The 21,232-nt window shown below is 46.4% G+C and overlaps 1 protein-coding gene across 1 annotated transcript in view; it reads right to left on the reverse strand.

Moving 5' to 3' along the window:
- Positions 1 to 16,772, reverse strand: part of LOC119165060 (uncharacterized) — a 47,886-nt gene extending 31,114 nt beyond the window's left edge. The window contains exons 1-4 of the mRNA XM_075872823.1: positions 16,591 to 16,772; positions 16,350 to 16,449; positions 14,508 to 14,694; positions 13,583 to 13,752 (exon numbers count right to left, since the gene is read on the reverse strand). Of these exons, the coding sequence (XP_075728938.1) occupies positions 13,583 to 13,752; positions 14,508 to 14,694; positions 16,350 to 16,449; positions 16,591 to 16,764 (631 nt within the window). The 5' untranslated portion in view covers positions 16,765 to 16,772. The remainder of the gene's footprint in view (positions 1 to 13,582; positions 13,753 to 14,507; positions 14,695 to 16,349; positions 16,450 to 16,590) is intronic.
- Positions 16,773 to 21,232: the final 4,460 nt, after the last annotated feature.

Below are 21,232 nucleotides of genomic sequence, written 5' to 3' on the forward strand. Positions count from 1 at the left end.
GGCGAATAAGTCTGACAACAGCTGGACGGGATGGTTATATATCTTGTGAGACAGGTTTATTTACAGAGAGGGCGGCCTGAACGACAGCCTGCTCGAGCCTGCTACTCTACACTGGGGGAGGCGAAAGGGGAGAAGATAGAATAATGAATGATGATGGTGAGATATAGAGGTGAGCATATATAATATTTTCCAGCTGAGAAAAATGTTATAGCCGCGCATATAGCGCAGTTGCTTCTAAAGAGGCTGTGACCGTTCTTATGACCACAGTTGCTCTGTTGGTGTCTGGCTAAGGGCCCAACATGGTCTGATCAGTTAATGACCTACTGCAAAATCGTTCAGTAGAAGAAATCAGTGTTTGTCGTTCACGTGCGTATGCTGGGCAGACACAAAATATGTGCTCAAGTGTTTCTGGCACATTATAGCGTTCACAATTGGGGCTGGTGCCACTGCGACCAGTGATATGTGCGTAACGTCTTGTGTACGCCCCACCAAAACAAGTGTGGTGGATTGTGCATGTGATGTGCCGCTTCCATTTAGGAGGCATGTGGAACCTCATTTGCGGGTCTCATTTGTGAAGTCACCGGTGTCGCCGTTCCGGTGGTGGTCCAGTGCTTGAATGTGTAGCTGTGCATCAAGCAGCAAAGCAGGGCGTTCGTGTAAACTCGTGAAAACGCAATGCGTACTTCAGGGGCACTGTTTAGGGCAGTTTTAGCTTCAGCGTCACCCTCTTCATTTCCCATCACGTCGCAATGCGTGGAAGTTCACTGGAAAGTGATAAGATGGCCATTTGTTGAAACAACCTGAATAAGTTCTGCTATTTCTATTGCCAATATGTAATACGAACCTTGCCTCATGATGCAATTATAGGTTTGCAAAGCGGGTTTTGCATCACAGAAAACCGTCCAGGCTCAAGGTCACTCTCTGGAAATAAATCTTATTGCCTTCCGGACAGCGACAAGCTCTGCGGCAGTTAATGTGGTTATATGGTTCACTTTGAATCGTTGAGCGATATCAATGTCTGGGATGACAAAGGCTGCGGCAGAAGTGTTTAGTATTGTGGACTCGTCGGTGTACGCGTGCAGAGAATCAGCGTACATTGCTGATGCACAGACGCCTGTATAGTTTTTGAACATTCCTGTTAATTTTTCTTGAGATATGCATCAACTATCTTGTCGCCTACTGCACAAGCTAGAACCCTCACCTATGATTTTTTCCACCACGATGATTAAATCTTTCATAAACTCTAAAATATATATTTTAATTGTTGCTATCACTACTCAGTAGTCCGAGACAATGTGAATGTACATGTTATGGTACGTAGAGCCCTGTCCACATCTGAGCAGAGCTTGCGAGTAGGCGGTTTCTCCTTTGCAAAGTGAGACCTTGCGGCAGTCTTGAGCTCTCACGTGTCGTGGTAGGCCAGAAGCATGTGCAGCCCACTCACCACGTCAGGACCAGCAACAGCCGCAAAGTGTCGTCCCACAGAGAAGAAACGGAAAGTACCGAATGCTGGCGTTTTCCTCACAGGCATGAACGTGACTGTGTGTAAGCGTTTAAATATGTGGTACTAAAACTTTGCTTACCTATGCGTTCCGTTAACAACTACGCAATAAGGTATTGCCGAAAGATTGTAACATTAAGAAGTACATAATATTGCTAAAAACCCCTGCTACCTTTGAGCAGTTCAGTAATAAATGACTTGTTACACACGCGAAATAGGCCGCAAGCATGACAAGTTTCTCTAAGATCCATCATGCGCGGAATATAGATAATTTATCACCTATTGCAGGCATGGACGGTGAGTCACCAAACAGGGAAATTATGATATAATTAAAAGAAGCTCGGACACTGACCACGAAAATAAATACCAAAGACATCCTTGTTCATAATGAGAGCGATGGCGATTAAAGCAACCTTGGGGGCTTTAAAATATAACGTAAGCAACGGGTACAAATAAAAACTTGGACCATCTCCCCGAAGAGAACCCTGATCGAATACGAAAGAGCAGCGCTGCGCACGGGTGACGTCAGGGTTGAACGGCGCTCACGCGCGTGCTGCGGTGGCCGGCGTAGGTCATGTAGGTTACACGTACAGCTGTGTTTCGACATGTACGTTAGGTGCCCGTCAGGTTTATTGCGAGTGAACCGACGAGTCGGTGGTGTAGCGAGTGACGGTCGCGGCAGGTGTTGCGGGTGAACAGACGAGATGGTAGGTAGCTGCGGGCGCCATGGCGTGCGCGCAGTTGGCGAGGGAGAGAGTGACGCCAGTGCGTACTGCGAGGGGAGCATGACGTCAACGCGCAGCAGCGGCGTCACCTACTTGGCACCGCGCCAACACCTGCGGTGCGGTATAGAAATCTTTAACGAATGAACGAATATAAACAAATTAAATAATATAACTTGGACCCATGCCAACACATGCGGCGTGTTATAGAATATAATGAATTAACCAATGTAAAGAATTAACTAATAAAGCTTCGCACTGCGCCAACACCTGCGGTGCGCGGCGCATTTGCACAGAGGGACAGTGTTAGGGCCGGTTCACGTTAGCAGCAAGCATGCCCTGACGGCGTGGAGCAGTAGACCAGCGGCCAGCACCATCCGCAGGAGAGCTCTTCGAATTGCACAGCAAGCTCCTCCGACAAACATGGTTGCTCTCCCAAATGCAGTTGTCGACCGCCTCGAATATATCAAGCGGAAGCCGTACGCTCTGTAGCTCGTAAGCTCCGAACTGATGCTCCGAACTGAGCTCCGAACTTTAGACTCATGTGCTTTAGCTTCAATAACACGGTACTCAAATCGATTTGGCACCGTTTTCGAGAACCATACTCAAATAATTGATGTTCTAAACCTAAGCAAGCCTTCTCAAATTTCGGAGGGCATATATTACACGTTTGTTTGTTGTTGATAATGCTGGATCCAAACTTGTCCAAACGCCTGCTTTGGGGATGGATAGATAGATATGTAGGGTTTAACGTCCCAAAACCACCATATGGTTATGAGAGACGCCGTAGTGGAGGACTCCAGAAATTTCGACCACCTGGGGTTCTTTAGCGTGCACCCAAATCTGAGCACACGGGTCTACAACATTTGCGCCTCCATCGGAAATGCAGCCGCCGCAGCCGGGATTCGATCCCGTGACACGCGGCTCAGCAGCCAAGTACCTTAGCCACTAAACCACAGCGCTTTGGGGATGTCATTTTGAATTGTTTTGCGCTTTTTCTAATACCGAACAGGCGAATTTGCTCTATTCACTGCTGCAACGTAGTCTAGGACCAACACGTACGAGATATCGTGAAAACCGCGGAGCAAGAAGCAAGCAGCTCGAAGTGTACCGCGGCCGACGCAGACAATGCGGAGAGGCGAAAGCAGAGGACGCGACTCAGCCATGTCGCTTCTGAGTCGCTGATTGGTTAAATCCCTCTCCGGCAAACGGCAAACGGGACAAAAATGTGTCTCGGACCTATATTTCGAACGGTGGTCGTGCGCGTAGCAAACAGCCGCGCACGGCTGCCTGAGAACGTCAAACGTCAAACAGCGAGGCATGCTTGCCGCGAGTGTGAACCAGCCCTTACACGGGCTAGTCAAAAGCTGTTTCGCATCTAAATATAGAGTTTTAGTACTGCGTACGCTGCGTACGTGGCGGCTTTGCGTACGTAAGGACGCCATGTTCTGCGTAGTGCGCATGCGCAGACTGCAACGCGCACGTATCGCGTTACGTACGCAGCCGCTACGTACGCACGCATGAGATGCGTGCGTGCGTACGTATGAGGTGATCGCGCCGCTCTCGAACAAGTTCGCGACAGCGCGAGACTTCGTTTTGCAAAATGGCGGCATCGAAGGCAAGCACCGACCAGCTCTGTGGCTTAAAATATGGCCATAATCTGGCTATAACACTTGGATTGGCTCACATTAGCTGTCAACAACACGTATTTCTAGTTTGATCTACCAAATAACGCAACACGCTTCACGCTCGTTACGTACGCGGGTACTACGGCGTACTAAAAGCCGCTTAGTGGCAAACGACGCCACGTAACGCAAGGCGCTTGCGTGATGCGTACGTAGAACCATTCCGCAGTACTAAAACTCTCTAATATTGAATAAGCGAATAAAATGAAGCTTTGCATGCAATCACAGTAATCGTGTTTGGTATTCTTAAGGGAGCGGATGTTCAGAACTAATCCTATCGTCGTCAGAAGGCTCGAGCTCTTCCGGGCGAAGAACGGAATCTTCGAGGCTCGTGTTCACTGTGGCGCCGTGGTCTTCGTCGATCCAGTGTCGACTGCTCGATGGCAACTCTTCAGCGCTTGCGTGAGACTCGGCCCTTTGAAGCCACGGCTTGAACTTATAGCGCACCCAGCGCTGAATCACCGCGGCCGCAGCATTTTTCTTGCAAAGCTCATTCACTCCAGTTCCTGCGATTAATTGCAAATAAAGATGGACGAAATACCCTGCATTTGCTGAGGCATGGTGCCGTGCTAGTTGGTATTGTGTTCAGATATCTATATGGTGTATCGCAGCACCACAGGGACAAAAAGAGAAACAAGAACACAAGCAAATTTTCAAATTAGATTAAAATTTGCGATCACGCACGCTATTCACACAGTGAATGTATATCGAAAGAGCCGAGGAACAACATGCAAAGATACAGCACAAAGCACGCACGTGTCATCACAAATCACGATTGATTGATATGTGGGGTTTAACGTCCCAAAACCACTACATGATTATGAGGACGCCGTAGTGGAGGGCTGCAGAAATTTCATCCCAAATCATGATAATCCGCACCCGCCTATGTCAAAGCGATGACTCCACATGCCTCTTTCCTTTAACCGACAATGCAAAGAAAGGTACACTAACACACTTTTAATATTGTCTATTTAGTAGACTTCAATTACACCACGCGTAGTTGCGAGGTTGGCGCTACACAAAACACGGTTGCTTTGAAACATGGGGCCCCACCACACCTCTGACAGAAAATTCCCAAGTGACCACTGTTATGCCTGCGAGTCCAGAGCGAACGTCCATGCCTCGGAAAAAGGAAATCTGTGTAAAGGGCAGCACGCGAGCCCGCCTGACGCGATGAACAACTCAACGGCGTCATCACGCGACAGCGCCTTTCTGCCGCGCACGTGCAGTGAGTCACCTCAACCAGTGAGCCGACGCCTTCCTGTCTGGCGAGTCTGACGCAACGCGCGGTGACGTCACTCGTTCTTGGGTGCGGCCACGTGCAACTCAGCGGCTTCAGATTCGATGACGCGGCCCAGCGGCGACCCCATTGGCGGATTCTGACCTCACGACCAGCGGCGTTTCTGGTTGAACATTTGGTTACTCAAAGAATCCACCGGGTGCATATAAAAGAAACCCTGCGGCGCGTCGCGAGCAGTTGACCTAGGTGTAAGAGTTGAGCGATCTGTCAGCAGTAGACATGTGTGTCAGAGCAGACGTATGTGTAAGAGGATAGAGCTCGGCTGTCCGAGTCTCTCAAGCTGTCGGCCCTAGTGCCGAATTTGTAACGCCTCTGTATATATGCTGTACATAAACCTTGTTTAACTCACCGTCGTCTCGTCCGCTCGTCTATCAGCTCTGCACAGAAGCAGTCGCAAGCTGAGAAACCTACGCTACCAAACGGCTGGTGACCTTTCCGGCGGAGTTCGAAGCAGTGGCGCCTTCGAGACCGTGTTGGCGTCGCCGTCTTTCGTAACAGTGGACTCAGCGTTGGTATTCGTGGCGCCCTTCGTAACGTCGTCAGAGGCGCGCTTCGCAACAGTGGTTGGCAGCTGCGGGATCGGCCGGCGTCAGCGACATTGATGCGGTGAGTGCCTGATGTTTTCCCCTCAGTTCACCAGACTACTCTAGCTCAGGTTACAGTAGTTTGGAGAAGGGCTGTGTGAAGCATTAGAGTGAGCTTTGATCGTTTCAAGCAAAATCAGAGTGCTTTGAAATTAAAGTTATTGTGGAGGGGGTAAACACGGCAGTGTGAAAAATTGCTTGCGCGTCTTGCTAGTAGGCTTATAGTGGGTACGGCAAGTAGATTCTTAACAGGTGCAAACAGCAAGAGGCTAGTGTGAACGATGGAGAACCTCAAAGTGAAGGAACTCATCGAAATTTCTGAGGAACTCGGCATTACTTTGGGCCGTGCGAAACGAAAGCAGACGGTCCTTGAGATCATGAAGGATGAAGGAGTGTCGGCTGAGGAAGCCGATGAGGCCTGGGTGGATATCAAAGCATGCCGCGAGGAGGCCGAAAGCCTAGAAGCTCGCGAACGTGAAGAAGCTGAAAGGCGAGAAGCTCGCGAACATGAAGAAGCTGAAAGGCGAGAAGCTCGCGAACGTGAAGAAGCTGAGAGGCGAGAAGTTCGCGAACGTGAAGAAGCTGAATGGCGAGAACGCCGTGAAGAGGCCGAGAGACAGGAGCGCTTCGAGTTGAAACGAATAGAATTGGCAATCCTACAGTGTTCGCAGGCGCCTAGCGTAGCTTCTCCGACAGTTCAGGTCAGCGGTTAAATAATTCGGGACCAATTGCCACAGTTCGTAGTAGGCAAGGACATGGTGAAGTATCTCATCAAGTTTGAACACGTCTGTGAGCGAAATGCTTTAGAGCGGTCTCTTTGGACGCAGAACCTGTTAGCTCTTCTTCCCAGCGAAGTGTCCGACGCGATAACTTGCTTGTCGAGGGAAGCGTTTGAGAGCTATGACGAGGTTAAGGAAGTGCTCTTGAGACGTTATAAGTTGTCATAGGCTTTCAGGCAAAGGTTCCGGTATGCTAAAAAGGGGAATGAGTCAAACGTCGACTTCGCGTTTCGTCTTAAAGCCGATTTAATTGAATGGCTCAAGGGCGAAAGTGTTTATGACGATCGCGATAAAGTGGTAGAATGCATTGTATTGGAGCAATTCTACCGCTGCATCGAGGAGGATGTCAAGCTCTGGCTGCAGGACAAACTTGGTTAAGTACAGCTAAACAAGGCAGCAGAGTTAGCTGAGGAGTATTATACTCACCGAAAGTTGCATAGCAGGGCAGTGCGCGTTGAAAAGGATGAAAGGAAAGAGGGCTTTTCAAGGAAACCTCATCAACGGAAACCCGCTCCGCACCGTAATTTCAAGAAGGACCCGTCTCTTACGAAGGACACTGTAGGGGAAGGGCAAACGGAAGCGGAGAAATCGAGTGAGGTTCCTAAACAACGCACTGATACCACACGGGCGTTTGAATCACAGAAGCCGCTAATCTGCTACAACTGCAAAAAGGAAGGGCACATCGTGGTTAACTGTAAGCAAAAGTTTGCTTTTGCAACAATTCGAGAATCGGAAAAGAACATGCGGTTGTTAAGCCGTATCTCCAAGAAATTAGGGTGAATGGGAAAACGTGTCGAGCACTTAGAGACTCAGCGGCAACCATGGACGTTGTCCATCCTTCATTGGTGTCTCCGGATGACTTTACAGGAGAATGCGCGTGGATTAGGCAAGTCGCCGAAGAGCAGAGTGCTTGCTTACCAATCGCTACGGTTGTCATTGAATGTTCGTTCGGTAAGCTTGGCACCGAAGCGGCTGTGTCTGTCGCGCTTCCCAATAGTTTTCCTTATCTTTTCTCTAACAACTCAGAGCAGCTTCTGAAAGAGCAGGGTAAATCATTCTTCCGCAACTTAGCGTACATGGCCCTCACGCGATCGCAAGCGCGGAAGCTTTCGCGGGAGCTTGATCTTGTTCTTTGTGGTGAAAGAAGTTCAAAAGCAGCAGATCTGTGTGACCCTGACGGTGAGTCGAGGGAACCTATAACACGAAATTCTCCGTGTGTGTCGTTTGCGCAGTCACTCAAGCGGCCCGTCGCCGAAGCGGCGGGCACGGTTTCCATAGCAGCGGGAGACGACATGGCGCCATTGAGTCAGGGCGAGAGTGGTGCAACGCTCTCGCCTGTAGCGGAAAGTTGGAGTGAGCTGTCGAGGGTTGATCGAGAAACGCTCAGTCGAGAGCAGCGTGAGCACTTCTCAATAAAAGCGCTATTGGAAAGCGTAAACTTGGGAAAAAAGAAAAAGAATGTTACTTTTTTTTGAGAAAGCAGGGCTTCTGTATCGGAGCAACACAAATGCGCAAGGTCGCAAGTATGAGCAGCCCTTGGTGCCACAAAAGTATCGTCGCCAACTATTGGAACTGGCGCATGAAAACGCATGGGCAGAGCATCTCGGCATAAAAAAGACCAAGGCTAGAGTTTCCGTTGAGTTTTATCGGTCGAAATGCTGGAAGGATATCGAAGACTTTGTACGCTCATGCGACACTTGTCAGAGAGCGGGGAAATCTGCGGACAAGTGGAAAACACCCATGAAGATTTCTGATACTTTTTATGATGTGAAATTAGGAAAGCGGCCGAACAAAATTTACCACAGTAACTTGATGAAACCATACGTTCAATGTCAAGTGGTCGTAAATCTGCTGTTGAATGCTTCAGAGGAAGAGGGAGCAGAAATTTGGAGTTTTAGTGATGTAATCGAAAGGGGATCGGAGGTAATCTTGGAGCAGTTGAACCTAGAGCCTAGGTTAAGTGAAGTCCAGAAGAAGGAGCTGAGAAGGAATGTTCCTTTTTATGAGAAATCTGGACTCCCCTATTGTAGTTACACAGATGTGCAACGTCGCAAGTGCCAGCAACCCTTAGTACTGCAAAAGTATCGTCGCCTAAAAGTGGCCAGTTACTGATATGGAGCATGATGCTCCAACAGCACAACTTTGACGTTCGCTAACAAAAAAAGGAAAGCTAAACGCTAATGCAGACGCATTGAGCCGTGCGTTTAGTTAGTACCTTCTCCCCCTTTCAGTTTCTCGCTGGCGATTCGGGGCCAAATTTTGTCCTCATCACGGCCTTAGCTGAGCGCTTTTGTCTAGAACGAGCTCAAGGAGCCCGCTTTATCTTCTATTCTATTTAGTTACGGTGTTGTACGTGAAAAAAAATAAATTGAGTTCTCATTTTAAGAGTCTTGTGTCCCACATGTGCCTGTTGGTGTAGAGGGAACAAAATTCTGATAGACACGTAGCTAGGTATATGATGTACTATACTTTGTCTGGTTTTCTGTCGGGTGACCGAGAGCACTTGCTTGTGTCTTGTGTTGTCTGTTGTCGAACCGTTCTTGACAAGTTGCAGAACCAGCGACAAGTGCTGAAACCAAAGATCGTCAGAAGAGACGAGCGAAGCTGGTCGACAAGTTGTGGCGACAAGCCAGTGGAGTTGGGATCCGTCCTTAAGAATGGGATGTGTTCCCGGAACGGAGTCTGGAGCTGCATTCTCCCCATGGCCCTGGAGGCGAACCTGGAGGGACCTGGCAGACGAGCGCGCCTGACATCCGAGCCACGTGGAAGCAGCTCGTCTTTCCGGCGAATTGTCTGGCGGCGGGGGGCCTGTTATGTCTGCGAGTCCACAGCGAACGTCCATGCCTCGGAAAAAGGAAATCTGTGTCAAGGCCAGCACGCGAGCCCGCCTGACGCGATGAACAACTCAACGGCGTCATCACGCGACGGCGCCTTTCTGCCGCGCACGTGCAGTGAGTAACCTCAACCAGTGAGCCGGCGCCTTCCTGTCTGGCGAGTCAGACGCAATGTGCGGCGACGTCACTCGTCCTTGGGTGCAGCCACGTGCAACGCAGTGGCTTCAGATTCGATGACGCGGCCCAGTGGCGACCCCATTGGAGGATTCTGACCTCACGACCAGCGGCGCTTCTGGTTGGACATTTGGTTACTCAAAAAATCCGCCCGGTGCATATAAAAGAAGCCCTGCGGCGCGTCGCGAGCAGTTGACTTAGGTGAAAGAGTTGAGTTGAGCTATGTGTTAGCAGTAGACATGTGTGTCAGAGCAGACGTATGTGTAAGAGGATATAGCTCGGCTGTGCGAGTCTCTTAAGCTGTCGGCCCCAGTGCCGAATTTGTAACGCCTCTGTATATAAGCTGTACAAAAGCCTTGCTTAACTAACCGTCATCTCGTCCGCTCGTCTATCAGCTTTGCGCAGAAGCAGTCGCGAGCTGAGAAACCTACGCTACCAAACGGCTGGTGACCTTGATAGATATGTGGGGTTTAATGTCCCAAAACCACTATATGATTATGAGAGACGCCGTAGTGGAGGGCTCCGGAAATTTTGACCACCTGGGGTTCTTTAACGTGCACCCAAATCTGGCTGGTGACCTTCCCGGCGGAGTTCGAAGCAGTGGCGCCTTCGGGACCGTGTTGGCGTCACCGTCTTTCGTAACAGTGGAGTCAGTGGTGGGATTCGTGGCGCCCTTCGTAACGTCGTCGGAGGCGCGCTTCGCAACCCCACATACATCTTTTTGTGCATTGTGCGGTTGTTCCCCAAGTCCTTGTTATATGAACTTTCCAGGCAGGTCTTTGTACACGCGTTCACATGTCAAAGAAATCCAGTACCTAACGCCGTGATTGCAATCAACAATTTTTTCCGTTGCTTGATCATATTTGCGGTGCCAATTCGCGCTGCTGCCCGCATTAATCTTTTTGCACATCTCTTGCAATCAACCGGAAGAAGAAAACACCATTTCAGCGCCTAAACGTTTTTCTATCCTTTGCAAATAACACGAAATCGCTTGCATGTGTTGGGCACCCCCACAACTATGTCCTCTTTAGTGGCGGCTCTCTGCGCGTTGGAATTTGCTGCATACCTTCCTACTCAGATTTTCGACAATGGTGGTCAACAGGTGCAGAGGATAACTAGAGTCCATTAAACATTTCCTTGGAACTACAAGCTCGCTTCAAGCTTATTGTGACACATCTTGAGAGAACCTTGCGAACAAACACTTATTCGGGCATTTTTACCGTTTTTGAGTTGGTAGATGTGAACGAAAGTACAGATTTTTCCCTCGCGATACAGATTTTCGACAATGGTGGTCAACAGGTGCAGAGGATAACTAGAGTCCATTAAACGTTTCCTTGGAACAACAAGCTTGCTTCAAGCTTATTGTGACACCTCTTGAGAGAACCTTGCGAACAAGAACTTAATCGGGCAGTTTTACCGTTTCTGAGTGGGTAGATTTGAACAAAAGTACAGATTTTTCCCTCGCGGTACACAGTTTGAGCACACGCCCCTTGTTGACAAACAGGGTTTTTAAGACTTCGGGCTGTACTTTTCGCCAACAAGTGTGTGATGTGGCTATGAACTGTGAAAAAGTAAGTAGGTACTTCCAGAGGGGCTGTTCTTTGACGATAAGAAAAAAAAACACAGTGTCAAAACATTTGTTGCCGCTTGAAGGAAAACTGACTAAAGTTAGGAAAGTGGTCATCATTCTGCAAAAGGTGAATCTGGGGCACGTCGTGCCGTGGTGCGTAAAGTAAAAGACCGTTGTACCGAAGTGCTTTCCACTGAACACGCCCAAGGCAGCCTGACGTTCGACCTTTCGCGTTGTCGTACAATTCACTGCCATCTGTAGTCAATCGGCTTCTACAAGAATGTTTTCCTAAACTAGAGCTTCAAATGCGAAGCATTTCTTTTCGAACTTCGGCGACTTTGAGCGTATCTATCTATCTATCTATCTATCTATCTATCTATCTATCTATCTATCTATCTATCTATCTATCTATCTATCTATCTATCTATCTATCTATCTATCTATCTATCTATCTATCTATCTATCTATCTATCTATCTATCTATCTATCTATCTATCTATCTATCTATCTATCTATCTATCTATCTATCTATCTATCTTTCTAGCCACCTACGACGTTTTGTTCTCCTGGCCATTTCGATACTGGTAGCGATACCAAACTTGGTATGGTATAGCGTGACTGCATGAAGAACATATTTGACTAGTCACAACATGAAAATCATGACATGCATGTCATGGATGTCATGATTTACATTTATAGGTCCTGCATTTCATGCGGTAATTTCGTTCCCATGGCATGTTGAAAAACTGGTATGTTATGGCATGATTGCATTGCGAAAACAAGCGACAGACCGCAACATAAAAATCATGACATCTGTGATATGTACCAACATGACTACATGCCACGCTCATGATGCGCTCGCGGCTGTTTCGATAGCTTCACATGTGCTTAACTCGCTATTACGCGACGTGAACGGACGACATAGGTATATGACACATACAAACATGATAATCACGACATGTGTTTCATGTAACAACATGACTACATGACACGCTCATGATGCGCTGGCGGTCGTTTCACTAGCTTCACTTATACCAAATTTGGTATTACGGGACGTGAATGGATGGCGAAGATATGATATTGGTGCAAACATAATAATCATGAAATGCGTGTCATGTGAGAACATGACTACATGCTACAGTCAAGGCGCCAATACATTTCGACGAGACGCGGTGCACGTGCTGGCTGGCGTTCATTTCGTCGCGTCATGCCAGCGTTGCCACGCCAGGCGCCGGTCCTGCCATATACTCGCAGTCGCGTGCCATGCTGCGTTGTTTTGACGCATGCGCGTTTCGGCGCGTCCAGCGTCCCTCCGTCACGAAAAAAGGGAGATGCAGTGTTGTCTGGGTAACGCATCGGCGTGACATGCAGCATGTCACATTTCGCGCTGGTTGCCGTCGGGCCACGTCGATGGACGCTGGTCACGCCTGGCGTCAGACTATTGAGTGCTCGGGTTTGCTAACGTTGCGTCGCTGTGCTCAGCGTGCGCGCGCGTCACCACTATAGTGGAGTATCACAGGCCCTTCATGATACGCTCGCGGCCGTTTTCCTAGCTCCACATGTACAAATTCGGTGCTACGTGACGTCATTGGATGACAAAATATATGACTGGTGCAATCATTGTAATCCTGACACATGCATCATGTAAGAACTTGACAACATACCGCTCCAATTGCGTGCTCGCAGCCATTTCGCTAGCTCCACATATACTAAATTTGGTATCACGCGACGTGAATAGATGACGAAGGTAAACGACACATCCAAACATGATAATCATGACACGGAAGTCATGCATGACATTATTTACGTCCACTTCGTAAAGTTGTGCTGATCTTAAAGTGGCATGTCAACATTTCTCATTCGTGCTTCGCATATCATCGATTCCCACTGTAAGTGGGATCTGCTAATTTTTTTTTCGACTCGGGTCCTAAAATTGGCATTCGAAAGCTCGAATTTCGGGAGTTCCAAGAAATTCCCCGGGGTCGTGACGTACATGAAGGCATTGATTGGTGCTTTCGAGACTTAAAAGTTTATTTGGGTGATCCTGTGCCCGCAAACTGGAACGCCACTCTCGAAGCAATACGGAGAACAGAGCGGTGGCCGTCACAGATAATCATTGGGACGCGCGGTTTTTTATACTATATGCATCGAAATTTCCAGCCTCATCACTGGTGGTGGTCGCATAAGCAGTGGAATTAGCTCGACTGTTTGCATCCTGCATTCATTGGCAGATGCTACGTGACCCACGAACTCTACGCCGGAGCACTCCACTCTGGCGGAGGGGATAGCTCCGGCGTAGAAGAGAATATACCAATGGAAAAGAAGAAAATCTACCGATGGAACACACGCGCTCCTTCTGGAGCTAATGACAGGGTCAGAATGAAACGCGAACAAAGAGGAAGTCTGATTCGGTAAAGGTGATCCCTTGCTCACCTTTCGAGTAGATGTAACCGCCTTCGTGCCGATTACTGCCACTGTCTAGACGAGCCATCTCCGATATGCTGAACACGGACTTCCAATCGACGGCTACGGCGTCAACCGGAGGCGCTGGCGATGGCTCTACCTCACTCGTATTTTTCTTGTGAGTGCTGTTACAGCACCTCCTGGGCAAGACGTGTTTACCAAGTTAGGATGCCTTTGAAACTTCAAATGTGCAGGCAAATATTTCGATGTCACGCCAAATCATCATTAAAGCCTAACAATTATCATTATCATACACCATTATTATCCCAACAACGCCCCTCACAACCTTATCAGTCAGAAAAGCCTAATTAAGGGTAAAGGCCCTTCAGTGGGCTTTTCACCTCATGCGCTTCTCGTGGTCTTGTGATCCACGTAAACTTTCAAAAATTTTCCGCCAACTTTACTTTCTGACTCCTCTAGGCACTCTGGCCTTTCCTTGAAGTCCGTTCGGTTACGCTTATTGACCAGTAATTTTCTTGGCATCTCGTTATGCATTCTGTTAATGACCACTTCTCTTTAATTCGACTAAGATATCCTTATCATGTGCTCTTTTCGAGACTTATTCCACCGTTTGTTGAAGTTAGCAATTATAGGAGATAACTAGTGACACCAAGATGCCTTGCTTGGCGGTGCTAATATGAACTTTGGTGTCGCCGTCGAAAATCTGTGCCAAATGAGCCTATAGGATCAGCTTCAAAGTATTCAGTAAGCTTGTAATACATTTCTTGCACCTCGTTTTGACTTGATTGTAATATATGAGTAGCACTATAATTATTAGATTCATTCCAAACCCCAATTCGAAACATATACTTAAGAATACCACAAATGGGCTGCATGAATCAGTGATCAGTTAATCCCTACATCTATCCTAAAATAGAATAAAGACGGCACCTACATTGCCATGATGATGCAGAATATGGCCGTGAGAAGCATGGAAACCGTCTGGTTGGTGAAGCCCTGCAACCAATGCTTATTTTTCATAGCGTCCCAGGCTTCTTGAAGCAGTGCTTGCACGTCAGGGGGTACCAGTGTGTCCATCATGTGCTCGGACAAAAGTGTTTGCACCCTCAACCAAAGGCGCCCTGTCATTGAGTGAAATAAGATAATGAAACAGAGTGCCGTAATTAGCCTCCTATAAAAATGGATATCACTATATTACACAAATAATATATAAGTACTGCACACTTTAAAAACAATATACGCACAGACATCTGAATAAGGAGAAAACAGGTATAATATACATACCCAAAATTTTGAAGTGCTGTATATTTTAACTAAAAGGAAATAGCTTGATGAGGTTTGAACGCCAACTTTAGTAGGCTATTTTACACCATCAAACACATATCCTGTATACCGAGGTGCCTCTTACTCTGTGTTAAGCTCCAGAAACTCTAATATGATATTAGATCTTTATTTAAAATAATTTTTGCAGGTGTACTTATTGAAATCGATATCAGCTTGGCGTTCAGGCAACAGCATGGATTCTGAATTTTTCGCGTGTTAAAAGTGACTAGTTGTGGTCACGTAAGGTATGAAAACATGCTAAATTGACGCTCGTGCGTTGCCGACAGACCTACACAGCATTGAAGGCGTGGAAACATCACGATATCTTATGCGAGCCCATGATCAGGAGCTCTTGCTAAGTCTAAGAATCTCCTACTGCAGAAACAGCAACTACTTGTTAAAATACGTTTCAGTTAATTTTTCACGGCACGCCTAGGCATAGCTGCCAACTCGAAGGCTTTTCTGGGTATTTGTATGTTGAATTACTGGTATTTATTTGACACTACGTTGAACTGTGATGTGGGGAGTACGAGCAGTGTTGTGTTGCTTTCTAATGGCGGATCCAGATCCAGATTTTGTGGCTTAGGTGAAGCAATTGCAATCCAATGGCAGACTGAGAGCGTGAAAATGGCAGATTGTTAGCAACTGCAGATTTCGAAACTTTCTGTGGATCGAAAATTCTTGATTTGCCGAAATTGGCGGATGTGACCGGAAGTTTGCGTGACGTATTCTGTGCGCCAGCTTTTCTGCACGTAAGGGCCGTTCCGCGCGCTTCCCGCACAGCCACAATGCACGTTCCAGGACCCCTACCGCACAAAAGCTGGCGACAAATAAGCCAATAGGCGACGCTCTTTCACCGTCCGCAGCGTCGCCAACTTGCCGGGACCCCTACCATGCGGTAGGTGTCCCGGCAAGTGCATTGCGGCTGTGCGGGAAGCGCGCGGAACAGCCCTAACGACCGGATGTCTTCAGTCACGGGCCGCCATGGATGGCTATAGGAGAGTATTTCTCACCCCTTCGCACCCCCTTCTAGATTTCCATATACCAAATGCACACGTCTAGTCACACGTGTTCCAATTGCAAACAAGATGGAAGCAAGCCCACTAAGACTTACGCGTTCTGTTTGCTATTTAGCCGAGCGCTCACGATCCGCCATCGCAATGCAGCATTTGTCATCTTGAGGGTGAATGAACAAGCGCAATTAAGAACAAATGCCACCTTTATTCACCCTCTCTCAGCCTACGTTTAGCAGACAGCTGCATTATCGGCAGGTTTCCACCGAGCATGTCTCTTAGCACGCCTCCGAACGGGTCACCTTTTCCACCTACCATCACTAATAATTTCAGTAGGAGATATGGATAGCTCACTACTTGCTACTTCTTGGCCCGACACTGAACGATATTTAATAATTCATTTGTTTCCATGAAACTACTTATAAAAAGTAGGCGCTTACGGGCGATGCTATCACTGTGTTCCAGGGATTCTTCTCCGTGGTCTCCTAGGCATGCTCCGTCGCTGTGCGTTGCTGGGCAACTTGCACTGACGCCAGTGCCCTACGCAGTAAAAAAAAAAAGTTTAGTCAGATTCGGTTCCCGAAGTGTAGCTTTGTCATAAATGCTTTGTGAATATGCCTCAAAATGATCTCTGTTCGTTTACTACATTCCTTAGCGCTTTAATGTGACTCGTTGCCTTACCTCGGGACCGGTGTCCCTCTTCTCCTTGTAAGCCGAGGCCACGGTCGGTGCTCTACGCAGGGTTCCTATTTTGACCGGAAGATCAATGCACTCGCGCAGTCCGGGCAGCCATCGGTATACCGCGTAGCAAGCAGCGCAGAAAATAAAACAGCCTACGACCATTCGAAGTGCCATTTATCTCGTGTTCGCTTATAAACTGTGGTGCATACCCAGTGTGGGGGATTAGCGGAGTCTGTTTGTTTGTTTGTTTGTTTGTTTGTTTGTATCCTCTATTCCATGGCTCGTACCCACTCTGGGGGATTGGCCAAGAGAACGTATAGTCTCATATGGACGATAACTGCATTATTGCTTACAAAAAAAAGGGTGGGGGTTGTATAGTAAAGACAGTATGTTAAAAAAAAGAGAGAAACCAAAGATTTAGACAGTGAGAAAAAAGAATCAACAACAAAGTAGACACTAATAGCTACAACTTGATTTTGGGAGCCGACCAGACAGCTGGTTTTGCCAAACCCGTTTAATTTGGTATGTCACAGATTTATCCAGAATTGAAAATTACGTTTCGACCCGTTTTTTTTTTTTGAGTATCTGCTAACGTGGAGTCAATCGTTCGTGTGTAGCCTGGAAACCATGGCACTTATCCACTCGGGGGCATCGGCCAAGAAAACATATCATAGCCTATGGACGGTAACTGCACTATTGCTTACCCCCCAAAAAATAATAATGGACGAAAAAGAAGACACTACAAAAAAAAGAAGATCCAGGGAGTTAAAAAAAATAGAGTGAAAAAAATGAGCACAATAACAACAATTATAATCTGATTTTTTGAGCTGACTGGACAGCTGAGTTGGCCAAACATGATTAATTTGGGATATCTGAGTTATATTTATTCACACTTTGAAAATTACTTCTGACTCATTTTTTTCTCGTATTTGTCAAAGTGGGCATTATGTTGAAATACGTTTAGTGGCTTGAATGAAATCACACACTACATCGAATAAATCTCTGTGGCTATGTCCCAAAACGGAGGCACCGAAATTCAGAATCGTTTCAGTGAATAAGTTTAAACCTAGCTTCGCAAACGGAATAGCTAGTCGTCTTTTCCTAATTATACTGCGTAGTTATGACACAATAAAAAAATGTTCAACACTTTTCAATTCATCGCAGGATGGAATATGCGGGAATAGCGTCAGAACAGCTCTGTTTCAAAGGTATTTTTCTGCTTTTCGACCTCCATAGATGTTACACATCCATGGGAGCAGATTGGCAGAGTAGGGGGTGATCTCTTTCCATATTGTGTGCACTACTCATTTTTTGGCACACGAGTAATTAGTTATTGATTTGAAATGTCGGTTGCAGTAATAAAATAGCTTACGCACGCCGATTTTAGCAAGATACTTTTTTAATCTTAATGATGTATTCCTGAACGGCACAAAGACAGCTCTGTAGTTGCAGCATCCTGCAGGGGCCCCAAAAGAAAGAAGAAATGATCTATATTTCCAGAAAACTATTGCACTCTTTTTGATTCGCGTACGTTGTGCTGTTGGTTATAAAATTCATTTTCGAAACGACTAACAGAGTGATTAAATCTCTTCTTGGCAAATCCCTCTGAGTGGGTATGAGCCATTTTAGAGGCAAGAACCACAACAGCAATAAAAATTTGCCTTTTCCACAATGCCCTGGCCCGCACATGCCTAGCAGAAAAATCGCGATAAGACTCCTGGTCTCTGAGGCCTTCTTTATAGCAACACCGGTTGTCTCGGCAGCTAACAAACCGTACCGAAATGCGAGAGAGCAGTGCAGGGGATCAGAAAAGGCGGATTCCAACTTAGTATTCGAAGTGGTCCATCCCAAAATTTGCGTGAGTGCCATCAGCAAAAAGATATCATTATCATGATTGGCATAATCATTATTGTCATCATCGGAAAGGTGGTAGTAGTATGCTCTTCCTGAATGTACATTAGCGGCGATAAGATTAAAGAAAGATGACCAATAATTTACTCGAGATTACAAAAAAGCACAAAGGCCAATTTACTTAACCTTATCTATGAATGTACAAACTGAGGGTGTTAACGTAGAAATGAAATTTCGTGATGGGCGACTCCCTCCCTCTATTAATTAGACAGCCGCGCCAACGCAATAAAAGGTGGTTGTACTGAAGAGAAGTGGTAAGCGCTGAGTGTGGTAAAATTTGTCCGATTGTAAGTGTGCGAAATTGTACCACCGTGATGCCTTACCGTTAGTTGGAAAACAGGAAAGATCGGTGCAGGAAGCTACGTCTCTGCAAAAGAATCAGCCACTTCAATGTAAAACAAACCTTTGAGGCCAGGTATCCAAACTAAATGAGTATGTTGTAAATGAGAGGGAACGTAATTTAAATTGAGTATAACCGTGTCATCGGATGTGGAAAAAAGATCACAAAGAGAATGAGTCATCTATAATTAGCTAGGATAGCATTGAAGTACTTATTTTCGTGAAGATAATATTATTGCCGTTAATCCAATAAGAAAGACGGGATTAAGATCTAGCAACTGTAGGGAAAATGACCAGTCCAGCTCGGGGCAAAACATTGCGATGCTAGATCATTCCCGACACTGCGGTACGTCCGTCGCAATAACAACATTTGTTTGCACAGTGTTGAGGTGCTTTTCGAGAGGTCATTTGAAATGCGCAGAGATAATAGTTGCGCTTATTCGAAATAATATCGTGGTACACAGTTTATGGGAAATTATGTTGCGCGGAGTATACAAAGGACATCCCTCATTTTCGCATTTACTGGATCACGTATTGATTAGATAGATATAACTCGCAGTTTCTGAAATCTAGGTCAATCTACGGAGAAAAAGATCTGGATGAAAAATTTAAATTATTCTACAGCGGTTACAGGCTGCTTCCTGCACTCTAAGAAGGTTCAAGGGACATCAAAGCGGTGGTTTTCATGCGTTTAGGCATTATATTATATTTTCAGCACATTTTGGGAGGCATCAATACAGCCGTAAATGTTTTCGCGGTAATAAAACTAGCGGACAAAGCTTCTAGGCTGGCACACCACAAAAAGAAACGCAGCCGAATTCTATCACCAGCCTGAGATAGATATTATACTGTTATGTAGGAATATATAATGAACACTGTTTTCACTATGATCGAAGAAAAGACCCATCAAACGTACTCCTATCCTCGCGACGTATTAAGTATGGCGGTGCTGATTGAGTGGTACATTATACGTAACTTTCAATATTTTAATTAATTTAATGTATTTGCGGTATATTATGGGGCATATATATATATATATATATATATATATATATATATATATATATATATATATATATATATATATATATATATATATATATATATATATATATGGTCTAAAACAGGCAAAAAAGAATAGAATCGTCATTAGTGTCCAATTTGCATTGATAATCACAAGCCGAATTCTCGTGCTTCTTTAGGTATGCCGGCCAGATATTTTAACAATGAATGGTATTGGTCCTAGCAAAGAAAGCAGTGTCTTTTGCTTAAACATGTATTTACCACTGTCTGAATGGGAATAGCGCTCAGCAAAACGCTAAAAAATTTTAGAAAAGGTGCTGACCGCAGAGGTAAACCAAGACTGCTTGCTTTCTTCCTGTTTGGAAGAAAGCAAGCAGTCTTCAAAACTAGACGTCTCCAACATGCTACTTGCTTTACATGTCTAAGATAACTAGTTTGTTTTACACCCATGTTTGAAAAAAAAATCGTGAAGAAAGTTCAACACAAAGGAGTGAAGGAGACGTGACGTGCCTTTGTGCTGTGGATTTTTAGATTTTTTTTCAAGCAATATTCTGCACACACTTGCCCAACCATCCAGCTTGTTTTAAATCCCTATACAACATGATTAGTGAGAACACACAGTGATTCCAAGAAAAGTAGAGCGGATGTTGTTAGTACTGAACGTATAATATAACTGAAAATTTAAAAAAAAAGTGGACGAAAAGACAACTTGCCGTGGGCAGGCAGTTAACCTGCGACCTTCGAATAACGCCTCCCATGCTCAAGCAACTGAGATATTAGGGCGGCTATGCCCCCTGCCTCCCTCTTCCACTTTATGGGCATTTAAGCGTCCGAGCATCACTCTTGTGCCGCCATTAGACATGACAGCGAGTGTGGATTACTTTTTTTCGGCCTGTTGGCGTCACGTAGCGCGTGATATTATGTCAGCCAAGCAGCTGAATAATAATCTCTGAAGCAATTGAGGGTGCTTCGATCAATCCGAACTAGGAGATGCAATCAGCTGCACGAGGTTTGACTGACCATGTGCCGGGTACCGCGTCATCTTCTGGGCGATCCGAGCCTCTCAGCACGTACAACGACGCATGCAAGCACCATTATCTCTCAAGAAGAGCGCTGCCCCTGCCACACTCCTCGCTATACAGGGCCCAAGCTGTTACTCTCAGACTGTTCCAAACAAGAACCTACCCGAGCCCTGTACCATGGCACACAATGTACCCCGAACGGTTCTCAAGCCCGGATTGCCCCTTGTGTGGTGGTTATGCGGACTTCGAGCATGTCCTGGGGGGTTGTGCCTTCGCCGGTGACCCCGTTTCCAACAAGAGGAAATTAACAAGCTGATTAAGACCGAGGACCTCACCTCTCAAATCTT

This window comes from Rhipicephalus microplus, chromosome 9 (genome assembly GCF_043290135.1).
Source record: "Rhipicephalus microplus isolate Deutch F79 chromosome 9, USDA_Rmic, whole genome shotgun sequence".
Lineage (NCBI taxonomy): Eukaryota > Metazoa > Arthropoda > Arachnida > Ixodida > Ixodidae > Rhipicephalus > Rhipicephalus microplus.